Below are 18,373 nucleotides of genomic sequence, written 5' to 3'. Positions count from 1 at the left end.
TAGCTGGGCTAAAAGTTCTGGTGCTGACATTTCTTCAATGTCTGGATGTGGTGTGTAGCTGGCTAGAACCGGCCACATTGCTCCTGGTCTACCTAGTGGACCGAGCTTGGTGATGTGATTATTAGGTTTTAGGGCGCCTTTAAACCAGAGCAGGTGCTCTTGGTATTTTAATGGGATTTCCACCTCCTCGAAAGGGGTGTACTCTTCCGGAGGTTCCTCTATTTTGTAATAGTGGAATTCGTGTGTGACAGCGTTTGCTGCTGGAAAGTTTATCCATGAATAGAATACCTCTGTCTGCCGATATTCATGTGCCTCAATTACGAATATGACTGTACCACCTCTCGATGTTAGTCCATTTTCTATAAGTTTAAGTGTTATGGTTTTTCTTATGTTGACCGGAATGAGTATTGCATTCGGGTCATTCTGTAGGAGACTTATGTCATCCTCTAGGAGTCGAGCTGCTATTCTTGCTGCCTCCCTTTCGTCTTCACTTTCTGGCATTTTTTACTGACAGAAAGGTTTTTGTTGCAGATCAAGTTTCAAGGAAACAAAGATTAGGTGCACAATATTTTGGAACACTGTATCCTTCAACGTTGACTAAACCAAAAACTATACATAGAAATCTCTTCCTACTAAGTTCCGGCGGATTTTTAACCTTTTACCCACTCCAGACGTCTTTTGGAGTATTTACGGGAAAAAAGGGTCTGTGTGAAAAAGCACGACTGAGTTACTCTAACGTCTTGCGTTAGATTTATCGCCTTACCAAACGTTGGGCGCCATGTAGTGTAGTTCTTAAATTCCCAATAGGCTCTGCGCATTGGAATAATATATTCGGCAGTGTAGACGTAGGACTGAGGTTAACTTGGTCTCTACTAACTATATTAGACTTAAGGTTTGCCAGCTAGCTCAGAGGTCACTAGAAACTTTCTCGAATAAACAAGGAGGAGTTTAACCTCCCTGGATAGACAAGAAGGGATTAGCTTCCGACAACCATAAAACATGACAACTTTGCTCTCCCTGAATAAGAGTGTTTCTCTAGAGTCGTGTGAAAACAATAGACAGCTATTTCACTCAGTCAAATGTGCGTACTTAGTTTCACCAGAATGCAGAGAAAAGAGAGACGGGCGTTTTCAATGAAAGGTGTAATTTATTGAGCAGTCTTCTTCCTCATACAAGAGAAATGAATTGCCACGATTGTAATACTCATGGTAAAGTAGAGTGCGTACAGTAAAAGGAGGATTATATAATAATACTGTAAAAGCATTGATACGGTTTCTGAGCCATATGATACTTTAAAATAGATCAAATATATACATACTTATATACATTGACTAACATACTCAACTGGTGCTTCTAAATACGCCTACCCCGGTGTACCTGACCTAAGCCTAATACGTGGGAAGGAGTAAGTAAGTAGCAGTTTAAGTTAAGTTTGTTTTGCCAAGAATCTGACTCAAGAATTCTCTTTAAGGGTTTAGTCAGCTCCGTACCTGGGTAATTAGAAAGCAGGAGGTCTTGTATCTCTTTCTCAGGACTCGATATCCCAGTAACCCGCGAAGGTATCTGGAAACACCGGAGCTGGATTTCTCGGCAGGAGAAAAGACAGCGTCTCTCTCAGTGCGTCAAAGAGGAGGGGCAGCGTCCGTGGGCTCTCGCATCAGCTGGGCTCTCGGGCAAGTAGATAGCTGCTCTGCTCCAAAACCACCACCGTGTGTTTGCTTAAGGCAACGTTGGTATATAAATACCTGAAAGGTGCCTGGGTTTGACGTAAGGTTGGACATAAGACGTCAATAAAGATGTCACTAAGAACTGGCCGTTCTTACAGTGCTTTACAGGAGTTCTAGGACGAAATCAAAACAAAAGCAAGGGGGATTTCCCAGGTTGCTGGAGGCTTGGTTTTGTTTAGAGAACTCGGTGTGCTTTCTAGGGGGCCGGAGAAGTAGCCTTGCTTAATGTTACAGCATGTGCTATGACTGAATTATGGATATGATTATTATGCCGTTGTATGGATATTATTGATTATAACCGGACAAGGGCATAAAATAGGAATATCGATTCAGGTCCCTAGATAAAAACACTACAAATGCATCACTTTGCACTCAGCCCTGGTCTCATCGACGCCGCTGGACCACCGTCACCAAGCCACTGCTTGCACTGTCAGCTGAGTGCACAACATGCCACATTTCGCACCGCAGCCCCAAGGCCTGCCAATGCCAGCGCTCCAGACTTCAACGAGTTTGATCTGCAACGCATGTGACTTTAAGGGTTCGATGACTCCTGCACCAACGCCTGCTCTGCGGAGCTCAAAGCGAGGTCACAGACACCCTGCATTTCCAAAGATAATGTTTTGCAGGACTTCCCGACACCGTAGCTGGCCCGCGATGCTGCGGTCAGCCAGAAATGTTTGGATTTGTTGTTCACGATGCCGTGATAGCCCAGGAGAGAGCTATCGACTTCAAGGAACTGTATTTTAAGTCTATTTTTGATTACTGATATTTCTGAGAACTGTATTGGTGGATTTGTATTGTTTTTGGTCTTGTTTGCACAGATTAAATAGTGGTTATTTTTCTAAAGCTAGTGTGGTCTCCTTTTGTAGCGTTTTCACTGTATTACTGTTGGTTATGTGCACATGCTTTAACGCCTTGCATGCTGATGACGGCCCCCGGCCATCATGCATCACGGTGGGCGTGTGCTGATGACGGCTGGGGGCAGTCATGATCCCGCCCACTCTTCAAAACGGCCGCACAGCGTGAAAATTCGCGCCGCATGCAAGGGGTTAAACACTGTCTCAGAGACAAGCCTCAATGCTCATGCAAAGCTACCAAGGGGGTGAGCAGGGGTTATTTTAGAAGGTTATCCCCCTTGTCCTGACTAGGAAGAAGGGTCCCTACTTGGACAGGGTAACAACCTGCCACCTTGAGACCCCCATTTCTACCAGCCACCAAGCCATATCACAGAATACTTCCACCTTGCAACAGTACTGCAAAAAACTTTACACATTACCCTACATTAAGCATATGTGCTCTGTGAAAGAGATCCCAAGGGATTGATTTTAGGTTAATTGAGTACCTTTAGGGGTTCATGAGATGAGATTATTCTTGAGGTGAGTATTCACCCTCGCCCCTCAATTTATAATCTAACAATCGCAGCCAGAATGGTTACAACATACTAAAAAAGAAAGGGCGAGAGACGAACTCTGAAGAACACTGCTAGACAGGAATTGGACTCTCATGCTCACTTATCATACCCTACTGTTATACAGTCCTAACCTCCTTCTTGAGCCTCAGGAGAGAGCTCTTGAAGATTGCTGCAACCCTATCAGAGATACAGAATCCAGGACACACTTCCATGTATGTCGATGATAGTAAGTGTCGTATCCGCATTCCTGTTCAACACAATTTGGTAGATGTTTTAAAATTACTACATTCAACAAAATGTAGTCTCTATGAGCCTTTTTAGTGACTTTCTTGCTGAGTTTAGCCTCACATATGGCAGTAGGTTTCCCCCAAGTCCCAATGCTATCATCATCATTAGAGGAAAGGTTTCTGTTGGCCACAATAATCTTTAGTTTTGAACTGTGTAGGATCACCTACTTGATTTGTCAAGCTCTCAAAGTGATTCTTATTGAGCAGAATGCTACAAAGGCTTTCAGAAAGAGCCAAAATCAAATCTATACACATGCATACCCAGATTCCTCCGGGATGTCCGCTTCCCTCTTCAAGCCTTGAGAATCAGATTCTGATCCCTTTATTTAAACAGCATGGAGATATGATTTGAAAGGGAGGGGAAAGTATGTGGCCTAACAGCAAGAGTGGTCACCCTCTAAGCTCGGGAACCAGATTCCAGTCACAGCAGGGTTGCTCAACATCCTGTGTTTCTGGGCAAATAACTTAATCTCCCTGTGTCTAACAAAAAAATTAATGTGTTCGTCTGTAACGCAACTGGTGCTCATGTAAAGTGCTCTGATACATTCGGGTCTAGTTTGCGCTAAATAAAACTTCCAAAAATAAATAAATAAAGGGCTACAGGTAAAGAAGTGCACCCAAATTATCTGACATACCTCACAACAAACTGCACTGTCACTTCTGCTTCTTGAAGTGTGTCCCTTAGAATGTTCTACATACTTTTGTTCTTCCTATCAAATTAACTATCTTCAGGCATCAATCAATCAATCATTCATTTGTAAAGAGCACTACATACCTGCAAGGATCTCAAGGTGCTGGGGAGGGGGGCGCACTACTGATCGAACAGCCAGGTCTTGAGTATCCTCCTGAAGGTCAGCAGGTCTTGGGTTAGTCTTAGGCTCAGTGGGAGGGTGCTCCATGCCTTGGCGGCGAGGTGGGAGAAGGATCTCCCACCGGTGGTGGTTCTTCGGATGCGCAGAACGATGGCGAGTGAGAGGTCGCGGAGCATAGCTGGAGGTTGGGGATGTAGAAGGAGAGCAGTCTGTTGAGGTAGGCCGGGCCGGTCTTGTGGAGCGTGTTGTGTGCATGGGTGAGGAGCTTGAAGGATATCCTCTGGTTGACAGGGAGCCAATGCAGGTTTCTCAGGTGGGGGTGATGTGGCCGTGGCACGTCGAGGATCAATAGTGCCGAGGTGTTTTGGATGCGTTGTAGTCATTTGATGAGCTTGGTCGGGCTCCCGCATAGGGGGGGTTTCCATAGCTGAGTCTGCTGCTGACGTGGGCCTGGGTGACTGTCTTTTTTGTATCTGTCAGGATCCATTTGTAGATCTTGCGGAGCATTCAGAGGGTGTTGAAGCAGGAGGAGGAGGAGACGGCGTTGACTTGCTTGGTCATTGAGAGCGTTGAGTAGAAGATGATTCCCAGGTTGCGTGCGTGGTTGGTTGGTGGGTGTTGGGGCTGCACCCAGTGCCATCGGCCACCAGGAGTCTTTCCAGGCTGAAGGGTTGGAGCCGAGGATGAGGACCTCCGTCTTGTCAGAGTTCAGCTTCAAAGGCATCACAGATATATGCTTGTAGTTTAATAAGAATCTCTATGCTTGATCATCCACTCCTTTCATTGGCAACACAACTGCGCACATTTTTCATACAGTGCCCTTTAAGGAAGAAATTCTGTCATCAGCTTGAGTGATTCACCTGCAGGGGTAGAGATGTGTTAGGCTATGATCAAGCACACATCATCCAGTGTCCATCTATTGCCTTCTGAATTGTTCTCAGTGCAATTATCCTCCGTTATAAGAAGAGGTGGCTCCATCCCTACTTCTGCTGCCCCAGCAGGCTGGCTGTAGCTTGGTGGGCTGAGGCAGAAGGTACTTTATTATTTCACTATATTATACAAAAAATGCTGTTTTTATCACAATCGTTTGTTAGTGGTAGCTCCATTAGAAAATGCGTTTTGAAAAAGCTCAGCACAAACCTAGTCAATTCCTGCAGGAGCCTGAGATTTCCACCTGCAGTTTGTTTGTACCTTGCTTTCACACAGTAGTATGATCCAGAAATTGAACGTCTGCCTTCTAGATCCATATCACAATTGTCAGAGTTCACTATATATTTCCAATTCTGATCCAACTTGTTCAAAACATTATTTACCTATGTTTACCCTACAGATCTACTATTTAAAGTACTCAGTGCCTGAAGTTAGTCCTCAGGAGTTGGCACTGCATCATACTTTTCCCGCCCCATAGTGATTTAGATAGAATATTCCAAAAGGGACATGATGTAGCATTCTAGAAAATCTGGTGAAATTTACGGACCCTGAATGTTTTTCCAGAGTCCATTCTTCGTGCATAAAGAAGACTGCCAATAATGTTAACTTGCTATTAATGTTTGGAAAGCCACAATATTTCCAGTAGCTAAACCCTACTTGTTAGCAATTCATATGCAATATGAAAATCCAAACATCATTTGCGCATTCACCACATACGACCCGCATAGCCTTTCATTGTTCTTATAGGGTCCTGCATCTCTAGTGTGTTGGTAGAGGGCACCATCAAGCCAGGGGCGGAGTTAATGAGGCCATCCAATCATGATTGAGGCACCGGTGGCAAAAAGGGGTGTTACACAGTTTTAAATTTCAGCTCAGAGAGCCAGTGGACAACCTGCCGAAAACAGTCGGGGAAAGTGGGAAAGCAAATTGCTCAGATCTTTCCCCTACACACCTCCAACGGGGTTCCTTTATGTAATCCCTCTTCGGCAAGGTTATTACCAGCCAGTCAACATATTCAAAGCCAAGGTTGGCTGTATAGGTACTTTAATAAGGCTTTGTTTGTCTTCAGTTCATGGGAAGAAGTGGGGTGGAAAAGGAGGAGCACAAAAAAGACCTCCTGCACATTGACATGACACAAGGACCGATCACCATTCTATGGAACAAGAAAAGTACCTCAAATAAGGCCAGGTTCCGGTCATAGTAGTCTTCTCTCTTGGCAGCTTCAGAATTGTTGAGGAAAGGGCGGTTCTCTTTGTGGTTGCCATGACCTGCACAGAGGAATGTTGTGAACATATTTACTAAAGAAGTACTGAATTGGTTTCAAACATACATATTTCTATTACGGTGTTGTTGCTACTTATTATGTTCACATTCGAATTCGCTTAGCATGTGCTTTTCTCACAATAGTGCACTGATGGATATTTGAATTTGTGGCTACTTTTGACCCCTGGGTGCAGTGTGGACTTTAGAGCCTAAGCCGGTGAACATCACACGGTATTTGGGAAGAGAATAAAAAAGGTGTCTCACTCTGAGATACATGGTATGAAAGCCCAGATCAGAGATGTATCCTCCCCTCCCCCTTTCTGTTGTGTATAAAACCCAATGTGTGATTTGTGTCCTATAGGGTCCCCTGCAAAGACGCCCTGGTCCTTATTCAAAGGGAGCAATGCGGTAACCTGTGCTCATGGCTGCTCCCCTAGCCCAGCCTCAGATATCACTTCCGTGCACCTCTTTCGGATGCTGCGGATTATATTTTATTTGCGCCAGTGTTCAGGCTGGAATACATAATGTGCAGATCATTTGCCAAACCTATGGAAAAAGTCAACAATTTGTGTAGAATAAAGAAACATATATTTCTTGCAGACATAGCCGAGCCAAAGAATTTGACTTTCTCTACTGATAACTGCTCTTTAAGTAAATTAAGGTGAATTGCCTTCATGCCACCAGAAGACATATACACATCCCTTAATCTGGGAAATGCACATACCAGTGACTTAGATGGCACCTAGCCAAATTAGTAAAGATCTCCATCTCCACTCAGCACACAGCATAACAACCAATGTTATGCCAACTGCACTCACGCGGAGGATCCTACTCAAACATGAAGCAGACTCCGGTCTGTGAATGAATGCCTGAGATCCAGGAGTCAAGATACCAGAATCGGACAACACCGAGAGGTCATACTAATGCTAATGGAGAAGTGTGGCTCAATGGTTAGAGCGGCAGACCCTGATGCAGAGGTCTAGCCCGGGACCAGGGTTCAATTCCCCGCCTCGGCGGGTCTTGGGCTCAAAATTCCACGGACCTGATAATTCTCGCCTCGGTGCCTATTCCAATCATGGAGTCCCACTCTGCAACTCTGGGCAATAGCTTGCTTAATCTCCACAACGGCCCCCACAACGCTAAGGATGCCTGGCCTCCACCTTGGGGGTGCCCAGGAGTGGACACCTCACAGGGAAAGCCAGGATGGGTTCCACAGCGGTATTCGTACAAGCGCCTTGAGACCCTTGCGGGTGAGTAGTGCGCTATACAAGTATCAATTTACAATTTACAATGCCAATGTGACACTAAATAAATCTCCATCTTCATAAAAGAAAAGGAACTATAAGATGGCTTTAGCCAGCCGATGGGAGACTAGCTACCTAGAATAATGTTGACACTACCTGGCCTAATGGACTATATACATGTAGGAAAATAGGATCAGTGGGTGGAAGTCGGCAGGATATACGCAGTCCACTGAAGTCACTAAGGCCATTGAACATACTCAAACAACACAGTGTCCCATTTTCTGTAGATATGTAGACAAATGCTGATATCTTCAGTACCTTCAAGCATGGAGTTGGTACTGGAGAACCTATATTTTTTTTTTTTTTTTTTCCTTTGATAGCCGTCCTCAGGGTTATTTCCTGATAGGGAATAGTTTGTGTAACCTCTCTAAAGAGTTGACAAGAGTCATTTAATTCAGTGATCCGTCTGCTTAAAAACGCATCATTCTAAGGCTGGAAATTCCTTACTTCAAATCTTGCCCAATTCGCTGAAATAGAAAGCGGTCTAACGCGTTTACGGTACGGAAAAGCATCCACGTTTCAACTTTTCTTTTCATAAAACCACCCACATGCTTGTGCTGTGGACAAACATTTGCTAGCAATGATTACAGGGAAACCCATCACTCCTGAACCTTTTGTATGCAAGAGCATACCTAGGTTTCCTTTTCTCACTAGTACTCTGAAACAGTAACTCATTAAATTATATGTAACGCACACCTTGCTTAGCTTGTTTCAACAAGTTTTCTGAAACTATTTTTCACAAGCATTTTGTACCCAAGTGCCTATCTTACTTAGCTTTTTCTATCGTCGCTCAACACAAATTACACTTTTGTTAACAAAATACTTCCATAAATCCCTATTTTGTCTCAAAAGCCCAACTTGGGCAGAAATTTGTTATCTCATAATATTACTTATTTTAACAAGAAAATATGTGAAGTTTGTAAGAGTTACAAAATGTGGACATCTTTGTAGCTTCACACATATTCCTAAGTATTATTCATTTATTCAAGTGGATCGCAGCAAAGAAAACAAACATTAAATTGAGTGATTGAGAAAATGCGTGGATAAGAGGTATACAAGAGCTGGCTCTTTGGTAAGGATTTAATTCCTCATATGGTACAATACTGTTAACCCAGGGCAAAATGTAGTCCGGTTCAGATGATGCATCCACCAGAGAAACAAAAAAACATTAATAATAAAAAATAAAAAAATCCAAGTGACAGTATTTCACTCAAGCACTACTAAAAGTCTAAAAACATTTAGGAAAGTATGGCGTTTGTATGCTACTCACTATCAGCTTCAGTCAGTGTTTTACATAATTCTGCATGTCTTAATTCACCGTTTCAAGGAGGAGCTGAACAAACTGGTGAAGGAACTTTCAAAGACCGTGTCCTAACACAAGCAATTAAATAAATAAATAAATAAATGACTACATAAATAAATAAATCTATTATTTGCCAAAACAGCTGCAATGCTCCATGAGAGGTCCATCAAGGAGTTATGGGCAAGAATCCAGAGAAAGTGAATTCGATTTACATAACCCACTGTAAATTTGAGGCAATGACTAATAGGATGGTACGATACTCGATCAAGGGAAAAAAAATCTTCATTAATAAATGTGAAGCAGCATGGATAAGTGGAGGCCCAGATAAATACGATAAACATATGCAAAGTTTACAATAGGCCTGCAGACTGTCCCACAACTGGCAGTGTCTTTTAATGCCCACCCTTGTGCACCATGCATGTTGGCCCACGTTCCGTGGCATACCCTACCCATTTTGAAGGGCTCTATTGTTGGACGTACACTTTACATATCTGAAACATCAATTAAAAGTATCAACACATCATGTATGTGCCAAGACCTCATAAAAGGTTTAGGAAGGTAAAGAGTCCTCAGGTCTCACATATCTTACCGATATTCCTTGACCTTGGCATGTTACACACCCCTGATTAGGACCATGTATTCTGAACATAATCAATATGGAAGAACAATTGCAATACACAAGCTTATGTCCGACTTGTTCTCTACAATGTGGTACTTGATGCAGGAGTTCTGGCATAATGTGGATAATAAATCCAAATCCAATACCATTATTTCCACTTCCACATATGTTCACGAATCATGTAGTTGATAAAGTTGGAATTATGTGCTAGAGGATGCCAGGACGCTATTAGCATATCTACTGTATTAAGGCTGCAGGGGCACAAATAGCTTCACTTTCAATATGTTGCCATCATCCCCAGGAACCAGGAACCAAGCACACCTAAGTATATGCGAATCAAAACATTAAGACCCTGTGCCAAGAGAAGTTACACCAAACCTCTGTGTCTTTCAAGTTTATGAACTGATCATGATGTAGAAGCGGAAGAAAGCCAAAAACGTGATGGGTGAACGCATGAATTAATTTCAAATACCAGCAATTACTCAGGTCCACATCTCAGTCCTTTTTAGGTCTCGCCTCTCAATGCGCATGCGCATTGAGCGAGACTATAGGGGCTTAAATAAGGTTTACCTACACTGGCGATTGACTGGCGATTTGATGCTGTGCCCGTGCGCTTTTAGGTCAATGCGCAAGCGCATTGACCTAAAATGCGCGTGCACATCATCAAATCACCATCGGTTCCCCAGCAGCACTCCTCCCACACCTTTGAAGTGAAGCTTAGCTTCACTTCAAAGGCCCCTGCTGCTTAACACTACGGCCGCATTTCTCCTCCCCCTCCCCAGCCGCCAGCACCTCCCCTCTCTCTCACGGCCGATAGGCCGTGTTATTTTTTCAGCCTCCCCTGAATCTGCTACTTAGCCAGCACCTCCCCTCTCTCTCTCAAGGAGAATGTTTTATTGACACACCCCACGTACCACTTAAACCGAAGTGAGCTTAATCTTTGACTACCACATTAGCAATGTTTTTCCACAAACAAGCCCAACACTCACCCACTGTACCCCTGACCCTAACCACGCTCGGCGTTTCTCGTCTTTCCAAGCGACGGTTGCTAACCACTAACGTCACTTCCGCAGTCGTAGGTCCCGAAACATTCTGAGCCCTTAGGACAAGCTTGCCTACAGTGTCGCTTTTGTAAAATACACAAAACGAGATCAAACGAGAATAGCAACTAAAAAGGCATTCTTGTTGCAACCATAAGATAAACCATTTGGAGAAAAATAAAGCAGTTTTTAAGTTTCAGTTTTTATAATTGTTTACAACATTTTCATAGCGATTCATCTTGTAGCACCAAAGTTCTTTATACGCTTTCATATTTACTTTTTGGGATCAATGTCATACACCACTTCTGGCAAAAAAAGATGGCTGCTTCCAGTCCATACGATCCCAGTCCATATCTAATGTTCCTTCAGAGTGTAGTCCTTTGTCTATCTCTAGGGCCGCTGCATAATATTGCAGCTTCAGCTATAACGTGACGTTGTACGTGACGTATACGTGTAGTTTCAACACAATTCCTCATGGGAGTGGTAGTTAACTACGAGCTGGTTTGAGTGTTCGGTTGCTCTTCCCAGACTCCATGAGCCGGCGTTCCACGCGTGTTGTGATAGTCACATGTCGGTGAGCGGAGACAGTGAAATGAAGAGAAATGGGGAACAACATAAAGAGAAACAAGTCAAGGTAAGTGCACCTTTTTATGTGGTGCTTTATTTCCCTCCTTGTGAGCTGCATAACTTCACTTGCTGTTTCTTTCCCCGGTGCTTGGAGATCAAACAAGGTAGGGAATTCTAGTAACGTTGCTTTTAGGATTGCAAGCTGTCCCGTTTTATGTAGTAATTTGGTTTTTTTTCACTACCCAGTTGGTACACGACTCCAAACATCCCACCTCTTCATCCCTCGCACTTAAAGGTGTCACGGTCGCTTATTTTAGTTATATGTAGCGCGAACTCGACCCGAAGGTAATCGAGCACCTGTCGCATTACAGACGAACACATTCCTTGCTTGTTCCCTGTTGTTCACATCTTCATCTCCCCCATGGTTACTCCTTTCCCAGGTCTATCTCCATTGCTCTGCCTTCCACCTCTCATGCCTCTCTCCCAAACTCATCTTCTCCCTTTCTATACTCAACTCTCTCCCTTTCTATAATCTCAGACTCCCTCTCCTGCTTCTCTCTCTTGCTTCGCTCTTGGGCTCCCTGTCCGTACTTCTCGCCCCTGATACACTCGGTCTCCCTCTCCATGCTTCTGTCCCCTGCTGCATTCTCAGGCTCCCTGTCCGTGCATCTCACACTTGCTTCACTCTTGGGCTTCCTCTCCGTGCTTCTCTTCCTTGCTGCACTCTCTGCTCCCGCTCTGTGCTTCTCGCCCCTGCTGCACTCTCGTGCTCTCTAAAGATGTGGCCTAACGACCAGAGCTGCCATCTAAGTCACGTAAATACAAAACATGTTGCATTCCAAATGCTATAGGTGTCACATTCGCGAAAGTTATAACTATTGGCAATGTAAATGACAAAGCTATCCATTTAGCCATTTTAAAAACCAACACAAATAAAATATTTGTCATTTACAAGACCAATAGCTCCAACTTTTTTAATGCGAGACCTATTGCATTTCCAATGCTTGTTAGGTCTTGCCTGCTGACAGAGCATGCATTGTCACTGCAAGAGTTATTGTTTACAATAAAGGGCTTGGAGCCAGCCCATTGCTTACCTTTCATTGGTTTCATGGTCACTCTCCTTTGCTGCCTCCTAATTAGCCAGCGACTGCTGGGGGTCACTTCCTTTTCTTTCTATGGAGCATGGATCAAGTACAGATTGTTTCCTCTTGATTAGTGTTCATCTGCTGCTCTCACTGTGATTGAGGTATTATTTCTTCCCTGCCTCCCACCCATCCCCTATGTTGCTTCTTCCCCACCCCCTCCCTGGACCCTTCTACAATTCCACTTGTGTATACTGACTGCTGGACTGCTGTAAAGGTATTACACTTGTGTTTAGTGGCTGCTGGTTTGTTGTAATAACTTTCTACTTGTAGGCGGGAAGGAGACGGTGGCAGTGTCTCCAACCCGCTTGCCGGTTGCCTCAAGTAAGGAGAGCGTCCATGTAATGGTACAAATTTTAAAGCAAATTTAAATTGAACTGTGGCATTATTTTATTGAAGCAACACTGAATAGTAAAAGTGCAATTTTAAAATTGGAGCGCATTGCTTGCACCACACGCACTCACCAAGAAGCAACTCTGCTTCCAGCCATCCTCGCGTGACCCACGGTTGGTGAAAGCGCTAGGCTGCCGCCTCCCACGGTAACAAGGCGGTGGTAGGCTTTTTACTCACTTCCTGTTCACTTCCTGGTCCACTGGGAGCGGTTAGCGCTCTAGTGGATCCACACAGCGCTATATAGCCCTCGCGCCCTTATGAGCGCGCAGCGGTCGCGCGCAGCCCCGCCGAAGACCCGCCAAAGAGCTGCCCGTCCGCGACAGGACGGGGCCAGGGGCCACGGACACTGCGCCCTCTCTTCTATCACGTTTAGGTATGAATCCACATTTTATCACCTATACTACTCAATCCCTACTAGACTTAAAACCGCTGTCCGCATGTTGTACTAAAATACCATGGCATACTGTTGAGGGAGCCTTCTCATGTTTAGAATGTCATCATCGATTGCTCTGCAATAATATTCCATCTGAAGCAGAAGCCCCTGCAACAAGGTTGACGTCTTTCCTTCTTAACGTACGATCCCTGCCCAAACACCAGCATGAGGTATGGGATCTGATACACTCTATCCAGCCAGACATATGTTTTATCACTGAAACCTGGATGAAGCCCCACACCATTACAGCTGTAACAATGGGGATCCCAATCGGATATAAGCTTAAACATCTAGATAGAGAAGGGAAGACTGGCGGTGGCCTAGCAATCATACACAAGGATGATTTAAAGGTCACTATATTCTCACATTATCAAAGTTTACAACTTGAAATCATGTTTTTTAAAATTGACCTAAAAAGCCACATATCTTGGAAAGGAGCTCTGGTTTATCGTCCCCCAGGACCAAACCCAGATTTTCCTCTCCTCCTTCAAGAACTGCTAGCGCCCCAACTCAATTCCAATGAAGATTTTATTCTTCTAGGGGACTTTAACATCCATGTAGACCAACCAACACTACCTGAATCCTACTCCCTTATCACCGACCTGTCAAATTTAGGTCTAGAGATAAAAAACACCGGACCCACGCACAGTGGTGGCCACACGCTAGACCTTGTCCTCTCTAACTGTTCGAAGATCACCTGCCTTCCAGCAAGAGAGATCTTATGGACAGACCACTTTCTTCTAGAACTTTCACTCTCAATCCCTAAAAGACCTACTAACAAAGGACCCTCCCCTCCGACTTGGCGCCGCCAATGGCACAAAATCTCCTTAAGTAACCTACAGGAAATTTGGGTACAACCCACCATATTAGCAGAAGACACATCAGACACAGCACTGGAAAAACTCTCTGGCTCAATTAAGCAAGCCATTGACACCCTGGCCCCTCTAAAACTATACAAAGAGTATCCCTCCTCTAAACAAGAAAGTTGGTATACTCAGGAGTTAAGGGAGGAAAAACAGAAATGTAGGCAAGCCGGAAAAAAATGGAGGAAACATAAGACTGAGGAGACTAGAGCGGTCTTCCGTCATGCTCAATCCATTTATTATAAAAACATCAGAAAGGCCAGAAAAAATCGTCTTCTGCAACAGCTGGAAGAAGCTGTTAACTGTCCTAAGGAGCTTTTTAAAATCCTTCAAAACTTTATCAAACCCGCCGCATGTGAGAGCCCTGAGGAGTTCTCACAGACCTTATGCGACGAGATATCATCGTTCTTTGAGAGTAAAATAAATATTATATATGAAAAAAATAGTGGTTGCCAATAACAGCATGAGCGGCATCAATAAGATCACACCTCTAACCCCGCCTAAAGATAATGCATACCCAATATCATTCTTCCCCCTTATTGAAAGTACAGATCTCCCTCATCTCATTACTCACATTGAATCAGGATCTCCAAATGACCTCCTCCCTGCCAAGATGGTTCCTCCCTTGATCCCTCTCCTGGGCCCCTTTATACAAAATGTTATTAACATCTCCCTTACTAAAGGACAAGTCCCAGCAGAGTGGAAAAGGGCGGTGGTAAACCCAATACGCAAGAAAGCTGCATCCCCATGGACCGACCTTTCCAACTTGCGCCCCATCTCACTCCTGCCATTCATCAGCAAGATAGCTGAGAAGCATGTGAACACCTATCTGTCACAACATCTCGAAGCGACGGAGGGCCTGGACTATTCTCAATCTGGTTTCAGGCCAAACCACAGCACCGAATCAGCCCTCCAAACAGTGACCAATAACATCAGAATGGCACTGGATGGAGGCAGCTCTATGATTCTGGTGCTGTTGGATCTCTCCGCCGCTTTCGATACGTTGTCTCACAAAGTGCTTCTTGAGCGACTAAAGGGCGTAGGACTGGAGGGAGTGGCACTGACATGGATGGAAAGCTTCCTATCAGGCCGTTCTCAAGAGGTCAGGCTGGGCTCCCACAAATCCATCTATAGGGAGCTCAATAAGGGAGTGCCACAGGGTTCTTGCTTAAGCCCTACACTTTTCAACGTGTATGTGGCTCCCCTGGCCAATCTAGCAAGATCATTTGGGTTTACACCGGTGTCGTATGCTGACGACACCCAACTTCTCTTCCCCTTTAAAGACCTGACACCTGCAATAAAAAGATCTTTTGCAGAGGGAATGAGAGCAATATCTGCATGGATGTCATTAAATTGTCTCCAATGCAATATAGGAAAAACGGAGGTAATGCTGTTTGGGCAAGCAGCAACACACTGGACACCGGATTGGTGGCCCCTGGAATTGGGCCCTGTTCCCAGCCCTAAAAGCATGGTGAGAAACCTTGGAGTGTTATTAGACCAGACACTCACTTACAAGGACCATGTAAATCAGGTGGCTAGCACCTGCTTCCGAGCCATCGGAATGCTAAGAAGAGTGTTTCCCTATCTGCCAGACTGCCATAGGAAAACACTCGTGCAGGCATTAGTCATCAGCAGAGTGGATTACTGCAACGGCCTCCTTTTAGGAGCGAATGAAGGGCAGCTCAAAAAGTTGCAAGTGATCCAAAACACGGCAGCAAGGGTAGTCCTTAATGCTCCCCCCAGGACTCCCTCCCTTCCTCTGCTGATCAGGCTCCACTGGTTACCAGTGAGGATGCAAGTGCATTTTAAGACCCTATGCACTATCCACAAAAGTGTGATAGGCAAAGGCCCAAAATATCTGGCCAACATCTTCCTGCCCTATGCCCCTGGACGAACCCTTCGCTCTGGCAACCAGCAGCTCTTGCAGGTGCCTAGAATAAACAAGCATTAGAAATGCAATCGGGCTCGGATTTATTTGAGTTTGAGCTAATGGCATTGTAAATGGTGATGTATTTTTGCTAAGTGTTATGGAGTGTGTTAATGTGGTGTGTAGTGGGATTATGTGTGTTAGATTGTAATTGTAGCAATGGTGGCATGCTGTGTTTTTACATGAATATGTTTAAAACTAAAGTGTACCATACTGATATTGCTACAATACTTAATTGTGGATGTGTAACAATCGATGCATGTACTGTTGGCCGTGACTGCCTGTAGAAATTGTGCACTGATGGCTGGTGGTGAGCAGTAGCATTGGTGGTGGTGGTACTGCTGGCCGTAGTACTGGTAGTGGTAGTACTGGTGGTGGTAGTACTGGTGGTGGTAGTGGTAGTACTGGTAGTGGTAGTACTGGTGGTCGTGGTACTGGTAGTACTGGTGGTGGTGGTAGTGGTAGTACTGGTGGTGGTGGTGGTACTGGTAGTGGTAGTACTGGTGGTGGTGTTGGTACTGGTAGTACTGGTGGTGGTAGTACTGGTAGTGGTGGTGGTGGTAGTGGTACTGGTAGTGGTAGTACTGGTGGTGGTGGTGGTGGTGGTGGTAGTGGTAGTACTGGTGGCTGTAGTAGTGGTAGTACTGCTGGTTGTAGTACTGGTAGTACTGATGGTGATAGTACTGGTAGTACTGATGGTGATAGTACTGGAGTACTGGTGGTGGTGGTAGTGGTAGTACTGGTGGTGGTGGTAGTGGTAGTACTGGTGGTGGTGTTACTGGTAGTACTGGTGGTGGTGGTACTGGTAGTGGTAGTACTGGTGGTGGTGGTAGTACTGGAGGTGGTGGTACTGGTAGTGGTAGTACTGGTGGTGCTAGTACTGGTGGTGGTGGTAGTGGTACTGGTAGTACTGGTGGTGGTGGTACTGGTAGTACTGGTGGTGGTGGTAGTGGTAGTACTGGTGGCTGTAGTAGTGGTAGTACTGGTGGCTGTAGTAGTGGTAGTACTGGTGGTAGTAGTACTGGTAGTACTGATGGTGGTAGTACTGGTAGTACTGGTGGTGGTTGTGGTACTGGTAGTGGTAGTACTGGTGGTACTGGTAGTGGTAGTACTGGTGGTGGTGGTACTGGTAGTACTAGCAGTAGATCTGCTAATAAAGACTGAACCCAACACGGGTACCCAAGATCAGTATTAGGGACTGGTGCGGGTTCTGTTGTGAGACTGTGGGTGGGCAGACCCACTGCTCCTATGTCGGTCCCTATTCTCGCCTTCTTGTTCATAGTTGCCTTCCCAGGTGTCTGCTTACACTTCCCCTTCTTGCGAATGCCCGCACCCTCAGGTACCTACGTTGGTTGGAGGGTTGCTGCCTCCGCTTGGAGTAGGGTGGACGGGAGATCATCTCCAAGTGTCCGGTTAAGGTATTGGAACAAGATACATCAGCTATAGGCGGGAAAAGATCGGGGGTAATTGATAGCTGCCTCTCTGTACGTTCTATTTCAGACGTGACAACACCTATGGCCCTTTGCAACATTTTATCAATTGACGTGGGGGTGCGGATAGGTAAGAGTTTTTCTGGGGATGCAGGTGCGCTTCCCCATTTTTACACTATGTCCAGGCAACCCTTCTTATTAGGACCAATGCAATAGCCCAACAATAAGAACGCTCTGCAGTTTATACCTTAAATACACAATGTATAAACAGAGGAATCAAAGGTTCATGGAAACAATACCAGTGAACTCAGTAATATTCCTAGCTAGAGGAAAGCCCGGGATAGTGTACCCCTCATATCCAGTTTTAAAAAAGAAGATCAGACAGACAAGGATGGCGGCAGGTGAAAAAGCAGGATGTCCAAAGTACACCAAATGTCATTAATCTACTTGCCGTTGTGGAGGGGTAGACAGGAGTCTCGGTAATGTTGGTCTTCTTGGGCAGCCGATGTACGAATGGAATAACCAAAGGTAATGGCCCTGTCCGGTCACTTCCTGTCAGTGACAGGCAAGGACGAGCCCTGCGCTGTGGGGTGGGGGCGGCAGTTGTGAAGGCCCCCGGAGCACACCTTGCTCAGCTGCAGAGGACTGTGCTCCCGCTATGCACTCTGGGACTGGTAGTCCCACCAGAGTGTGGTTCAGCCTCGTCGTAGGTGACGGGGAGAGCAGAGTTCACACTCTGAGGGCGATGGATAGAGGCAAAGGCAAGAAGGCCCCCGCAGCCCCCCTCTGATGGGCAACGGCACTCCAACAGCAATTTGCCCGCAGAGTTCGCAGCGTCCTTTCAGCTTCTCACCTTATTCAACCAGTTGCCTCACACAGAAGCAGCACAGGGGCACGTCGTTCATGCAGTTTTTACAGCTAT

The 18,373-nt window shown here is 45.2% G+C and overlaps 1 protein-coding gene across 1 annotated transcript in view; it reads right to left on the bottom strand.

Moving 5' to 3' along the window:
• The window catches only part of SLC12A4 (solute carrier family 12 member 4), a 546,284-nt gene that overhangs the window by 385,524 nt on the left and 142,387 nt on the right, over positions 1 to 18,373 (bottom strand). Inside the window, exon 2 of the mRNA XM_078670770.1 lies at positions 6,341 to 6,435. Coding sequence (XP_078526896.1) covers positions 6,341 to 6,435 — 95 coding nt within the window. The remainder of the gene's footprint in view (positions 1 to 6,340; positions 6,436 to 18,373) is intronic.

This window comes from Lissotriton helveticus, chromosome 12 (assembly GCF_964261635.1).
Source record: "Lissotriton helveticus chromosome 12, aLisHel1.1, whole genome shotgun sequence".
NCBI classification, from domain to species: Eukaryota; Metazoa; Chordata; class Amphibia; order Caudata; family Salamandridae; genus Lissotriton; species Lissotriton helveticus.
The sequence above is the reverse complement of the archived record's forward strand: the minus strand, read 5'-3'. Positions and strand labels throughout refer to the sequence as shown.